We start from the raw sequence: 14,255 nt of genomic DNA, 5'->3' as shown, positions 1-14,255 counted from the left end.
TTCAGTGCAACAATCTGTCTGTGGTTCAATGCTCTTGTCCTGATCAAGTTTAAATCAATAACATGGTTTCAGTCAAGTTTAGGCACTGACTTACACAGAACATTCTGATGTGTAATACGATGCAAACATACCAATTCCTGTTGTGGGTTCACTTTATCTTGCATCGGCTTTGAAAGTCAGACATTTTTCCCCGTCAGATTTGGACAACCATCGGTTGTGACACCTGCCAGCTGTCCCATTTCAGTCTCCGCATGCATCTACCTGTGTGAACAAACCCCTCCCCATCGCCGTCCCTTTTAATGAATCCATTGATGCCAGCTCCTCTAAGAGCCAAGGAGAATTCAAATTTTCCACAATTTCGTTTCCACATTGGCACGTTCTCCAATTAGTTTTTTTTCTGAGTCTGATTAAGACAACTCACTTCGTCCACGCACTGCATTAGCTCTAGCTCCTTCACTAATGCATGCAAATTGACAAAAAAATCACCGTCAAAATAAAAGCACCTCCATTCTGTGTACGATCTACACTCCTTTAGGTTTTATTCCTAACTTCCTAATCCGATCCGCGGGGCGGACGGCCGGAGCCTGTGGTCTGTGTTAAAGGATCCCTCTTTTGAGAGTGATGGACCAAACAGTGTGTTTGAGCAGCACCGACTCCAAAACTCCCCAGGAAGCCACCTTTTTCGCACGGGCTCTTTGGTGTCAAGCCCCCATGGGCTGGATGGGGGAGGGAGAGACAACACAGAGAGGACACGGAGAGGCCACGTCAAGGGCAGCTCCGGCCCTCAGCGGAAAGGAGAGGAGACAGACAGAGAATCAGAGAATTATCCTGACGACCCTCTTCAATCATACACCCACCTCCCTGGCCCAACGCTTCTCTGTCCACTTGTTCTTTACTCTGGATGAAGACAGGAATGATTCAAACAAAGGTCCCGTTGAATATGAATATGGTAACAGCAGGAGCTGCACCAAACAGATGGTGCAACATTATTTTACTTTATATGCTTTTGAGTTTTAAGTGACTTCAAGACGAAAGAAAGACTAATCAAGTTGTTTTTTTATCCCATGGGCTGTAAGGGCCTTTACATTTCCCAACATTCACCCATCAATCACACATTTCTGTCGCAAAGTTTCTTTGACTTACAATGCATCTATGAACTCCATAGCACCTTTATGCTAACAGCACAACCATGCTTAGCAGGAAGGGTTACACTTAGAAGACCATAAATCAAACCATAGACAAATATGTCCAAAGAATTTACCAAACTGTTACTATTGTTTGGGGAAAGAAAAACTTTTTTAAAGCCTACCAACCAACCGAAGTGAAGGACAGTTTGGTCGTCCACCAATAGGCAGCCCGTGCTCGGGACCTGCAGATGCCTCCAGAGAGAATATGAAAGTGTCCATATTGTGTTGGAAGCAGATGAGATAAGATCCCATTTAATTGCTTCTTTCATAAGAGCAGCTTTAATCCCATAGTTACAGCAGTGGTGTTTCATCCCACTGATAACTCCCTTTGCACCCTGATTCTCTCTCTCTCACGCACGCACGCACGCGCGCACGCGCGCACACGCACACACGCACACACACACACACACACACACACACACACACACACACACACACACACACACACACACACACACACACACGTTCTGCTGTCTCAGCAAAAAAGGTGCTTACGCACGACACGCTCTATTTTTCAGGTAAATTAAAGTAGCTGAGATTAGATTTAACGAAAAAAGGTGTCGATACACATATCACACCGCTTTGTTTGTGTTTCTTGAGTGTGGTGGTAAATGGTAATGGTAAATGGACTGTACTTGTATAGCGCTTTTCTAGTCTTCTGACCACTAAAAGCGCTTTAACACTACATGACATCATTCACCCATTCACACCCATTCATACACTGATGACAGGAGAACTGTACACAGTGACACCTGCCATCAGTAACTACCATTCACACACTGTAGTCGCAGCTACAGGAGCAATGTTGGGTTAAGTGTCTTGCCCAAGGACACATCGGCATGCGGGTTAGCCGGGCCTGGGATCGAACCGACAACCCTCTGATTGGAGGACGACCGTGCTCCCCACTCACCCACAGTCGCCGGTGGGGAGGGGGACAAAGTGTTAAAGAGGGGGAAGGCAGACAGGGAGAAGAACTCCAGGATTCAGATGACGGGTCTTTTCTCCTCCGCGCATTCAACACCATCATGACAGAACACCAAAAAATAAACTAATACGAAAAAGTAAAAGTCAGGAGAAACTGACAACAGATTTTTCCGATGAAATTTTCAGACTCATTTCAGAATTTCCATATGGTGTACACTGACATAACCCCCCCCCCCCCAACACACACACACACACACACACACACACACAACAATGGTCGTTTGGTGTCAGGCAGTAGCAAAGGCACCTAATCCTATTACAGTGTGACATCTACTAGACACCCACTGTGCACTGATGTATGCCCACCCTGACACACACACACACACACACACACACACACACACACACACACACACACACACACACACACACACACACACACACACACACACACACAAAGAGGACATTTAGTAACCTATTATGTGCTTCCAGTGCTGGACATTTTACCGTCTTCATTCTAACTGACAGTTTAAGTGGTTTGGGTTCAAACGTCTTGTGTGTGTGTGTGTGTGTCTGTGTGTGTGTGTGTGTGTGTGTGTGTGTCCGCACAGTGAACGGTAGAATCCAGGAACTTTCAATTATAGGAAGAAATCTTCCTCCTTTTATTATGGAGAATGTAAAGGGAAAAGTTTTTATCACAGAAGGCCAGAAGCTTTCTCAGCGACCAGCTTTGAATAAAAACAAGTCTACTAATAATGCAGAGAGGAAGAGGAAGCAGCAAAAATAGACTTTCTTTCAAGAGCGAATAAGAAATGAAATGCTTTTACGTATGGTTTTACAGCTGCTCCTTTCACCCCCAAATAAATCTGATTCCTATCTGATCTGTTTGAAATCGTAATATTCACTAGTTTCCTTTTAAATAAGACCATGTCTGTCTCCTCCATCTTTGTTTGGGTGCAAGGAGGGGAGAGGAGGCTGGTATGGGGGAGGGGGGGGTGAACAGATGAGCCAGAATAGGGCACCCATAGAGGATGGGTGTTGGGACATATACAGATACAAATGTGCGTCTACATGCATGTTAAAGGGTGAGAGCTCCCGACCAGACTCATCCTCTCGGCTGTTGACCACATTAATCATAGCGTGCAGCTGTGTGTGTGTGCGCGCGCCCGCGCGCTTGTCCTCATATGTCCCCTCTATGTGTGTGTGTGTGTGAGTGTATTGCTGCACTTGACTGCTCCTATCAATTCAGTTTCATTCCTCCCTCTGCTCCCCTATTTTTTAGGGCATCCCCATCCCCATCCCCCACCATGTAGCTCAGTACTCCCTCTCTCCCTTCCTCCCTCTCCCCTGTGTGTGATGGACTGCTGAAAGCCTAATGAGGTTCCTCCCACCCCGTTGGCTTTTTTGTGACCGCCGAGTGTGTATGTGTGCGTGTGTTTGTGTAGGGGGAGGGGGAGAGCCAGAGGTGACAGGGTGGTTATGTACTTGTACATTTGCCGTTGAGCCCCACCGCCCACCCCCTTAAACCCATTCCTCCTTCCTTCACACCCTCTGTTCAATCGAACTTCGTCTCTCTCCCTTCCTCACCCGTCCCTAGCCCCTTTTCCCCCCTGGCGTCCTCCACCTCCTCCTCCCTCTGCAGTCAGTCGTCACCATTCATTTGTCGGTGAGACTGCAGCCTAATGGGCCATGGCAGGACTTCCTCTAAAGAAAGCCACACAGAGCTGTTATTAGCGGGCAGGGAGATGAAAAGGAGGAGAAAGGCAGAGAAAAGTAGAAGGATACAACAGGATGATGTACAAAGTGGAAAATTCATCATCAATGCATGTGTTCAATTAAGATCTTCCAGCTTGCACCCTGCAGCGTCCAGCGCAGCAGCTAGCGTGTTTGGGGAGGAAGAGAACGCGGCGCGAGGTTAACGTTAAAGCCCTGCATGTGTGATTTGATCGCTTGCACATAAGCAAACAGTTGAACTAGGAGGGTGAATAGATTTATTTTAATTTGCGACTAAACGCAAGCGTATCCAAAACATAAGCAATAACACTTTGACACAAAGAATAGAAAAACAAATCAACCTGAACAAGCTAGTTGCTGATAGATTAGAGCAGGGATCTTTACTGTTTTTCAGGCCCAGGCCCCCCAAACTAATGGCGAGATAGAGCAGGGACCCCCTATTCTATGGAGTGCGATCCGCCATCTTTTATTTTGGAGCTTTGCGCTCTTTAGACATGAGCATAAACGTGATCGGATTGGCTGGTGCCTGTGCTGTCGTATTTGCATGAAAGGTGCTGTGAGTGAACCGGTGCAGAGCTTGAGAGCTCCTGTGGGAAGCTGAATGTGTGTGTTGTCTTCTTCTTCAATTTACTCGTTCGCTACAATATGTTGGATTTGTGTTAATATGTATTTAAATACAATAAATACAATTCTGAAGACATTTAAATTTGTGGGAAAAAAATTGAATTGGTTGAAAAAATAATACATTTCGCGACCCCCCTGCAGTACCTCTGCGGACCTCCTGTTGAGGACCTCTGGATTGGAGAACAAAGACAGAGCTGCCATTGCTGGACTTTATCATTTGTCAGGTCGTAAAACAAGCCTCCAAATAACGATGCTCTGTGTTTGCATCAATTGGATGCTAGCAAACGTTTGCTAGCATGTTAGCCATAACAGGGCTATACAACCCCAAAACTAACATTTTACCTTTTACTTTAAGTATCCAAGATTCATAGAGCTTGGTGACGCAGCGCGCTTGACTCAAACAATTTTGCAGCACGGGAGGCCCAGGTGCATTTGCCTGATGGCCACTGACAGTCTGAATGACTATAATAGAGGGACTTGGTCTCTAAGTGATATAATTATTTGTAGCTTTGGCGCTAAGTGCTTCCTTTAAAAATGTACCCACACATTTGGGTGAGAGGAGGAGAGTGATGAAAAAGACACTTAATGACCAGGGAGAGGCAAAGCCTTAGCGTTCAAGAAAACATAAAATTGCTTGACCAAAAAAAAAAGAAAACAAAAAAAACGTTTTTGAGGAAAAGTGTGAAGGTTCAAAAAAACAAAACGGAAAAAGAAGAATCGGAGAAAAAAGGGTGGTTTCTTTCTTGCACGGTATCCGCAGAGGACACACAGAGATCAAGTTCATATCTGAGATGAACGGCTCGGAGAATCCTTGATCTGTACTGCGTCATGGTTCGTCTACAGTAGACCTGCCAATATATTGACATATATATGAAAATGAGCGGGATCATTTTTGGTGCTGCGGTAGATTATATTTATTTGACATATAAATGAATGTCACAAAGATGAATATACAACATGAACAATGAATCTAAATGAATGTCACTAACATTTTACTCGATCGCTCTGCTTTTGTCCTCGGGCCGAAGCAGGGCCTAGGCAACGTGCACGCACACAGGGCCATGCGCAGGGCGAGGTCAGCGGACCGCTGCCCTGCGTTCCTCCCAGTTTGGTCTGGGATTAATAAAACGTTCTTTGTTCTTTGAAAGCGCGTACTTGCATTATTATGTTATTATATTGTCATTTATGAAATCAGTGGCATAAAATTGCCTAAAAATTACAATAATATTGTTTATTGCAATTCATTTTGGTGCAATAATTGCACAACAAAAAGGTAGTTATTGTGACAGCCCCCGTCAGTGGAAAGGCTCTTTTAGCACAAAGAAAGAGTGGAGGATGTGTGTGTACACTTTGGGGAAATAACCTTATTCAGATGGATCTTCTCTTGTCCCATTCCCCCCCATGGCCAGTCAACAAAATCCAAAATAGCAACGTGACATTAGATTTTTAAAGAAGTTTGAACAAAAAAAGGATTAGGCCATTCAAGCTTGCTCCACAGGTCACCACCTTATGTCAAAAAGAAATGAACTGTCCCGTTAAGCTTGGAAGCTTCCAAAATCATCTGTGGCTGATAAAGAAAAGGCGAGCAGACAAACATGCACACCAGACGCCTTGAAGGAGAGCTCTACTTGGATACCTTGCATCCAACCATCAAGTCATCAATAGCCCTGTTGGGGTGAAAAGAGCAATGCTGCCTATCCCCCCCCTCAGTTAAACAAGGAGAGAGTGACAGACAAAGTAGTAGAGAGTATAATATGCCGCCTCTCCCACTATAAAATCAGGATGAAGAGACGTGTTTGGGGTGAGTTTTGCATTTCAACCCCCCCCCCACACACACACGTTCTGTCCTTTTATCTCCAACATTTGTTGGACAATTACAACCAAACAAGGACATAATAGTAAGCCTGCCAGCCTCGGCCTCCTCTTTCATGCACCACCTCTCTCAGAAACATGGACAAGGGCCAAACGTGCGCAACACACACACACACACACACACACACACACACACACACACACACACACAAAAAGACAGGTGTGGAACAGTGCACTACCTGAATGCAGCAGGCAGTCAGCTTCTAAAGTGAAAAAGGAAAAGGGCACCATTGATCTCAATGCATGCACACACACAAACACGCTTACTTTTGGGGAGGTTGCAAACTAGTCCGAAGTCAAACCGAAAAATTGCTCCAAAAAGAAATATGTCTGCAGTACCTGGGGGGCCAGGACTAGGAGTAATACAGGGGAAATGCAGCGAGAGAAGAGCTGGGACTCATTTCACCCTTCTATTCTTCTTTGGCTCTAAAGTAACGATCCAGGTAGTTTGGACTGTAATTCGATACTAGTTTCAGTTAAAAATAATATCTATAGCCGAATAGATAATAATGTAGCTGCTAAGAAGAAACAGCAATTAATTAATTAATTAATCAATTAAAGTTTCTCACCAGACTTTGAACACTTCGGCCCCGATGCCCCCTTCTTACCGACTCAAATGAAGTCAATGTGGCCTCTGTTACCGTCAGCCACACAGCGCACTGCGACCCCTCACAGCAGCAAGCACAGGAAGTGAAATACAGCGTCACTACTTCACTCCTCCACAGTCAGAATGTGGTAACTTCTGTTCAGTGGTCGCCCCCCCAAAAAAAGAAAAAAAACCTGGCGGGGGTTGTAATCCAAGACAGCGACAAGGAAACCGCCCCAACGCAAGGCAACAAAAGGCGGGATGTCTAGTTAATCGGCAACAATCATTCCAAGAGCAGACAATGAACACTTTTCCTCTAAAGTAATGATGACGTTGGGATCGGCACTGTGCACACACACACACACACACACACACACACACACACACACACACACACACACACACAATCGTGTGAATATTGGAGGAAAGAAGAAGAGTTTGACAAACAAGCTTTTCTTCTCATTTAACCAGCCTTTGCCGAGAATGTTTGGTGCCCTCAAACAACCAGCTCTGATTAATGATTTTAGATAATCAGCCCTCGTGCACACGGGCGCCTCTTCCTTTGATGAATAGGTCGACAGAGCGTCGTCCTAATGGCCTCATCTTTCCCGAGCCTCTCCGAGAGCTAATAAGAGCACGGGGCTGATTTGTTTTACTGGTCTCTCTCTCTTTGAGTGCGGCGGGCAAAAAATGAATTACACTGATTAAATGTTGTCAGTCTGTGTGTTTGTGTGCGTGCGCGCGCGCTAAGTGGCGTAAGTTGTGGCACAAAACGGGCTCTGCTGTGAAATACACCAATAAAGAGATCCAAGAAGAGATGCACTTAAGGACAAATCTGGAGAAGAGATGTCTTTTTGCAAATGAACGTTCCTGCATCGGACTGCAACTAGCAGCTCTGTGAAGCTCAAAGCACTCGCCAGTTGAAAATGTACCATTTCTTTAAATGAATGACATGACAAGCGTTTAATAGAGATTTCAAAAGGGCTTCACGTTAAAAAGAAGCTAGACGTGCACATTCAAGTCAGCAGGAGGGGTGGGGGGGGGGGGGGGGGCTGCTCCTGACTACCGGCGCAGTGCTCTTGAGCAGCCGGATTTACACCCAGAGAACCGCTTGCGTCTCCACAGTAGGCTGTGTGCGATATATCGGTTTTCGTACGGTATGTATATCGGGTGTAACATTCATACCGGTGTTACGCCATAACAACTAGCGCTGCTCTTCGGCACGTGGCCGAATTTATTGTAACGCGTCACTGGGGAGCTACTTGTCTTACGTGTGTTGAGATTGAGTCATGGTTATAACTTTATAACAACACTGAATAACCCACAACAAACACTCCTTAACGGGGTAAAACACCACAACAGCTTGTGACACAAACTATTTGTAACACTAATAATGGTACATTTATAAAAATCACCCCACCAAACTGCATGCTGGGTACAGCTCACCACAACACACCTTTTGTGCAGCTTTCCCGTATGTATCATATATCATTTTCTGGTGAGTCAATCGCAAACTTATATTTCCATATTTAGTTAGTGGCATTAAACACAGTGGTATTGTAACATTTTACGTAAAAACAGAAGGGAATCCTTGACTCTGGAAGTTTATATTCATTCAGATGATGATCGTGTGTCACGATAACTCAATATATGATTTGATTGAAAGACAACGTGTCATCATGTTGAATCATTCTACTTTGTACTTACCAAGAAACAGTTTTTTGGAACTTCTTATCACTAATCTTCAAAAGTTTGCACATTCTTTGATAGGAATGCTTCCAGTCTGCGTGTGGAATAAGTTTAAAAAGAAAAACCTCGGCCATGTATTTGCCATGCCAACTCTTAGTACTTCTCTTGACCCAAAAATTGCTGACTCTTGCTATCCCGTCTTAATTAAAGGGGCCGCTTTGAGGACATAAAATGCTGGGGGGGGGGGGTTCAACAGCCCTCTGACTGCCCCCCCACTTCCACTTTAATCCTGTTCAACTCTGCTGCCTCGCTTTGTCAGAGTCAGCGCTGCTTCAGAAGGCGTCAGGGACCCATTACAGCTTTATGTAACGTTGCCGAGACAGAGGTACACACACACACACACACACACAGAACCCCCCCTCTTTCTGTGAACAAGGGGTTTCTCTACAGCTGGGTAACAAAGCATGACCCAATAATCCCAAAGCTTGACTCAAAGCTTAAGAACCCCCCTTTCCCTCCCTCCTCATATATCCCTTCCTCACGCTCTCTGAGGACTTTATATGGCTCTCGCAAGGGGGTTTCTAGGTGAACATGTGTGTGTCTGTATGTGTGCGCAAATTATGGTGGGGGTGGGGGGGGGGGTTACGAATACAAGCACGCTTAGCTTTGATTATTCTAATTATGATTCGGAGCGAGGAGTAGATTATTAGGAACACATGGGCCGATGGGCTGCTGATGAGCTCACGTCTCTTCAATCCCTCAGCATCGCGGCTAAGATAAGCTGACAGACAAAGTCCTTTACGGGTAGGGGGAAGGGGGGGCAGAACAAGCATACCAGGTCACTCATTTCTTGAAATGATTGATGCGCGCACACACACGGGCGTGTGTGGTAAACATCACCTCCTACCGCGTTGACTCTTTGTTTTGCCTCCCTGATGCACATGCAAACTTGAAGGGTAACACAGATCCGGGGAAAAATAGTTAAGAGTTAAAGCGAGAAAAGAAATAATAGCACTCATCCAGCTTCCTGATTCAGTACAAAAAGGAGATTTGCCGTTTTCTGCAATAGTATTGTGCAAACAGCAGGAAACGTCTCCCTGTCTGTCCGACCCAGGATCTGTTGAGTCCCACAACGCTCTCTTTAGCACTAGATCTTATTGGTTATTACTTGAAAAGAAAAAAACTAGATTAAATCGAGATCTGGCTGTAAAAAGTCTACAGAGGACGCTTTGGGTTGATGGGGAACAAGAGCTGGGCATCTGATGGTTGTGATGTATCATATCTCGGGACGGCCTCGCTTCAGTGCTTCCAGTCTGACCCAACAGCACGTCGATACATATACAGATGATGACTCGCAGCACAACAAACTGACTCTGTAAATACAGGTGTGGTGGTGTACAAACCACCATTAATGCATGAACGAGTGTGCCGCCTTGTCTCCTTCCTAATCGCTCCCCGGCCAAGATCCTGTTACAAAGAGCGTGTGTGGCGACTCCTTCCCATGTGTGAGTGGCGATTATGTTATAATGAGCCGGGTGAATGCAATCTGGACACTGTTTTACAGGCCGCAGGAACGCGATCCTTAATGAGCGTCAATCCAAGCTTAGTGAGTCAGTGAACAACCCCCCCCCCCCCACGCCACGGGAACCGGCGGAGTGCAAAGTGTTGGAACAAGCCAAATCTTATCTTGATGTCACACAGCTATTTGCCTCCCTACCCTGTTTGGCGTATTTGTTGACAGGCAAGACAATACAGAGTTCTTACCAACCGTATGACCGGCCTCGGGGGTAGGACTGGGAGTATTTGCTCACCGGTGTGTGTGCGCGCATTGTTGAATTTGTTTGTGCCTCAGCCTCACCTGTGTGGGCCAAAGCAGCAGGCCGATGTCTTAGTGATGGCAGGATGTGTTTTCAAAGTAGGTCACCGCTTCCAACTCGCTCAGGCATCCTTCACTAAAGTTATGGTTTACTAAAGCAAGCCCTGCATCTGGTCCAAACATACCGAGGGGGGGATTTACATGTCTCATATTTCATTTAATTATGGGGGTGGAATCGATAAAACGTATAAGTTGCAACCAGATACAGGCAATAGCGAAGATACCTTGGAGCAATATGAAACCCCCAGACAAGCTCCAGTGGCTGTCACGCCATATGGCCAAAGAAATACCCACGAACTGCGGTTTTTGTCTTATTTTCAATGGTTGTTTTCGTCTCCCCTGAACAAACCCACCGGCTCCGTCCCACCAACTGGCTCTATTTATCCATTTGTTGTGTCGGGAGACCGGGAGCGCGGCCGGAGCTCTGCGGAGCGGCCCTTTGTTCGGAGGCAGCTCGGCGCAGCGCAGGGAACGCGAGACGCGGATCGATCGTTTAGACCGGGGCGCCTTTTGTGTCGCGAGCGGCTGAGGGCAAACGCGCTAATAAAACACCATCTTTTAACGGGTTTGCTTTACTAAAGATAAAATCAACATACACACTCCTCCCGTGTGTTTTCCACGCCGGTGGCGCTTGCGCTCTTTGTCCGGTCAGACCAGCAGCGGCAAATAAACAAAAAAAAGATGCGGGGGGATTTTTTTTCTCCCCCCCCCCCGGATTAACGTTGGATTAATCATAATAAAGGCACCCAATAACCGCCTTTGTTCCTCGCCTAAGCCGCCCCTCAACCGACACAGAGTCAGTGAAAAAACGACTTTTTTTTGCAACGAGGCATTTGCACAAACAAAAATAAAAGCCCCGACGCGAGGACGCTTTTGTATCCGCGTCTGTCAGCCCTCCCACGCCGCTACGAGCTCCAGCCAGCCCCGTCCGTCGACGAGGAGCCCCGGAGAGGAAGGGGAGCGCTGAATAGTTGACCAAACACGGTTTTCTCGCGTTAGAATAACCGTACACACGCTTGCGCTTACACACACACGGCAAGGTGTGAAGGCAGGGACGCAGTAGCCGGCGGAGAACTGCGGAGGAACGAGGAGCCACAAAAGGAAAAAGCCCTTTAATGTTTTAACAGCAGCTGCTCGGCTAAGCTAGTTAGCGACCTTATTTTCGCTTCCCTAAATAAAATGAAACCGAACAAATGTCTCAATTCGACAGCAAACGTCCCCTTGTACGCCCGCTGAACTAAAAACACATGCAGAGACACATTTGTTGTGTATTCGGGGGAAATCGCCGCGTTGCGTACTTTCCACGACAGCAGGGAAAACTTCCATCAATCATCCCTAGTGAACGTCCTGCAGCCGGGACTTGCAAACTGCCCACGCGGAATGGCGTCAAAAAGCTTCGCCTGGTTTTTTTAGTGAAATATTCCACTTACCGACTTGTAAAACACTTTCCACACAACCGGTCTCCAGCAGCCTAATACCCCGGCGAAAAGGAAGTCCGTCTCCCGTCACCGCTGCTCCGGCTGCCCCTACGGTAGCCGTCGTACCGGTAGATCCTCCGCCACCGCCGGCGGTTGTAGATCCGGACCCAGTGCCCCCAGTCCCGCCGGTAGCTGCGGACGGACCCTCCTCGCCGGCGACTCGGCACTGAAACGACGAGTACATGCATATCTCCTTTTCGTTGCGGGGGAAAGACCAGTAGACGATGCGGCGCTGAACGGGCTCCGGGATCCGCTCGAAGCGCTCCTCCACCCGCTCGAAGGCCCACTTTTCCGCGACTGCCTTCGCGGCGCAGTCCAGTAGGGACTCCGGGGAACGATACCGGGAGCTGGGCAAGCCGCTGCCGTGACCGGGCCCCGGGCCGGGACCTCGGGGAGCGGGGCGCAGGCAGGGTCGCTTGCTGGCCGGTGGTAAAGAGAGGAGAGGATGGGGCGGCTGTTCTCTGCGTCCTTCCGCCATAGCGAGCCGATCAACACTGACGAGACGGTCGGTGTGCGAACACCGAGCAGGAATCCGAGGACGCGCGTACACGCACTGTCACACACGCACGAGCAGACTGTGCAGTGAGTATCAAACCAGACAGGATATGAGACAACGTTTCCGAAAAAAACTTTCAAAATAAAGGATTAGTTGTTTTTGTTTTTACAAAAGGCCACTTTACCGAAAATTGATCGATTAGTTAAAGGGATTACGTTCTCACGATGGTCTTGTTCCAATTTATGCTTCATTACACTAAAGCCATAATTAATTTTTTGTACACGACATAGCATATCGTTGACATTACAAATGTTGGTGAAATCCATATTACTTCAAATATCAACTCTGCTGGACTAGAACAAAGTGGAAACCCAAGTCAAATTCAATGTATGCATAAGCAAAGGTGACCAATAAGACTGATTCTGATTCTTATGGTATATTCTCAAATGTTTCTTTGAATATCACTCTGACCCATCAATTAGTTTGTGACTTTTGTTGCACTTTCTATTATCTGATGTGTGTGGTTGTTGGTGGTGGTGCTGTTGGCGTTGGTGTTGTTGTTAGCAATGCTTATGGTTGTAATGTATTGGAGTCAATTCAGAATGGGCTGGAGCAGAGCTGACCAGCTGCCAAGACAAGTCTTCCTAAATGTAACCACTTCTACCAGTTCCCTTTATTGCCTAATATAAAAAAAGTTACTTAACTACTTAATTAAATGGGAAATTGGACAGTGGTTGTTCAGACATAGATAATTATATACAGTATTTCTTTTTAAAACGTTTACTTTTATTAATCCATGACAGGTATCACTGATATCGCCCGAAGTTGGCTGGTATGGACTCCAGCCCCCCCGCGACCCTGTGTGCAGGATAAGCGGTTTGACAATGGATGGATGGACGGATGGAGGTATCACTGACCGCTCATTCCTGTTGCTATCATCTTATCTTGGGATTTTTACCAGGGCTTGAAATCAAAGAAATTGAAGCCTTTGTAGTTCAATTAATTACATTACCGGTCATTTAGCAGACGCTTTTATCCAAAGCGACTTACATTACACTTCAAACCCATTGCTTTTCAGATTTTGCCCAGGGACCAATTAGGGGTTAGGTGTCTTGCTCAGGGACACTTCGACTTGAGACATGGGGCAGTCGAGACTCGAACCACCAACCTTGCGGTTCCCAGCACACCCGCTCTACCCCCTGCGGCACAACGACCCCCGAATTAATGTCTGTTTGAACAACAATTTTATAATCAGGTAAAATTAAAATGACCATAAAATCACACACAACGTCCATAAAAATTATGAATATAAACCTGAAATATAACTAACAAACCTTGCATAATTCACAAACATGATCTTTTCATCACCCTTCTTGCAATTATATAAACATGTTTTAAGGATGCTACAGAATACTACAGAGTATCCGTTTTTGGAGATACTACCCTCGGTCCTTTCCCAGGCCAATGCTCTCCACATCAACCTCTAGTGTTGACTGTCTCTTGCCATGTCTTCCTGTCCCCACAGCAGCAGAAACTAACAGCCTAGATGCGGTTATGTCAGTCAGTTATTTATTGAAGAAAAGTCGGTATCTCAAGGCTTTTATTTCAAAATCCCAATTTCCTGTTTCTAAAGCTACATTTCTGTGTGACTTGATCCACCTGAACAGGCAGAGGGAGAGAGACAGAGAGAGAGAGAGGGGAGGAGATTGATGGGAAGTGGAGGACGTTACATGTCACTAAACAACACAAAAACAAAACACTCCAGACTCCTACCAGCATGCCAGCTGCA

General features: G+C 46.3%; 1 protein-coding gene across 1 annotated transcript in view; it reads right to left on the bottom strand.

Moving 5' to 3' along the window:
* Window positions 1-12,594, bottom strand: part of zswim5 (zinc finger, SWIM-type containing 5) — a 47,912-nt gene extending 35,318 nt beyond the window's left edge. Inside the window, exon 1 of the mRNA XM_040171054.2 lies at window positions 11,923-12,594. Within this exon, the coding sequence (XP_040026988.2) occupies window positions 11,923-12,448 (526 nt within the window). The 5' untranslated portion in view covers window positions 12,449-12,594. The remainder of the gene's footprint in view (window positions 1-11,922) is intronic.
* Window positions 12,595-14,255: the final 1,661 nt, after the last annotated feature.

This window comes from Gasterosteus aculeatus, chromosome 3, assembly GCF_964276395.1.
Source record: "Gasterosteus aculeatus chromosome 3, fGasAcu3.hap1.1, whole genome shotgun sequence".
In the NCBI taxonomy this organism is placed as follows: Eukaryota; Metazoa; Chordata; class Actinopteri; order Perciformes; family Gasterosteidae; genus Gasterosteus; species Gasterosteus aculeatus.
The sequence above is the reverse complement of the archived record's forward strand: the minus strand, read 5'-3'. Positions and strand labels throughout refer to the sequence as shown.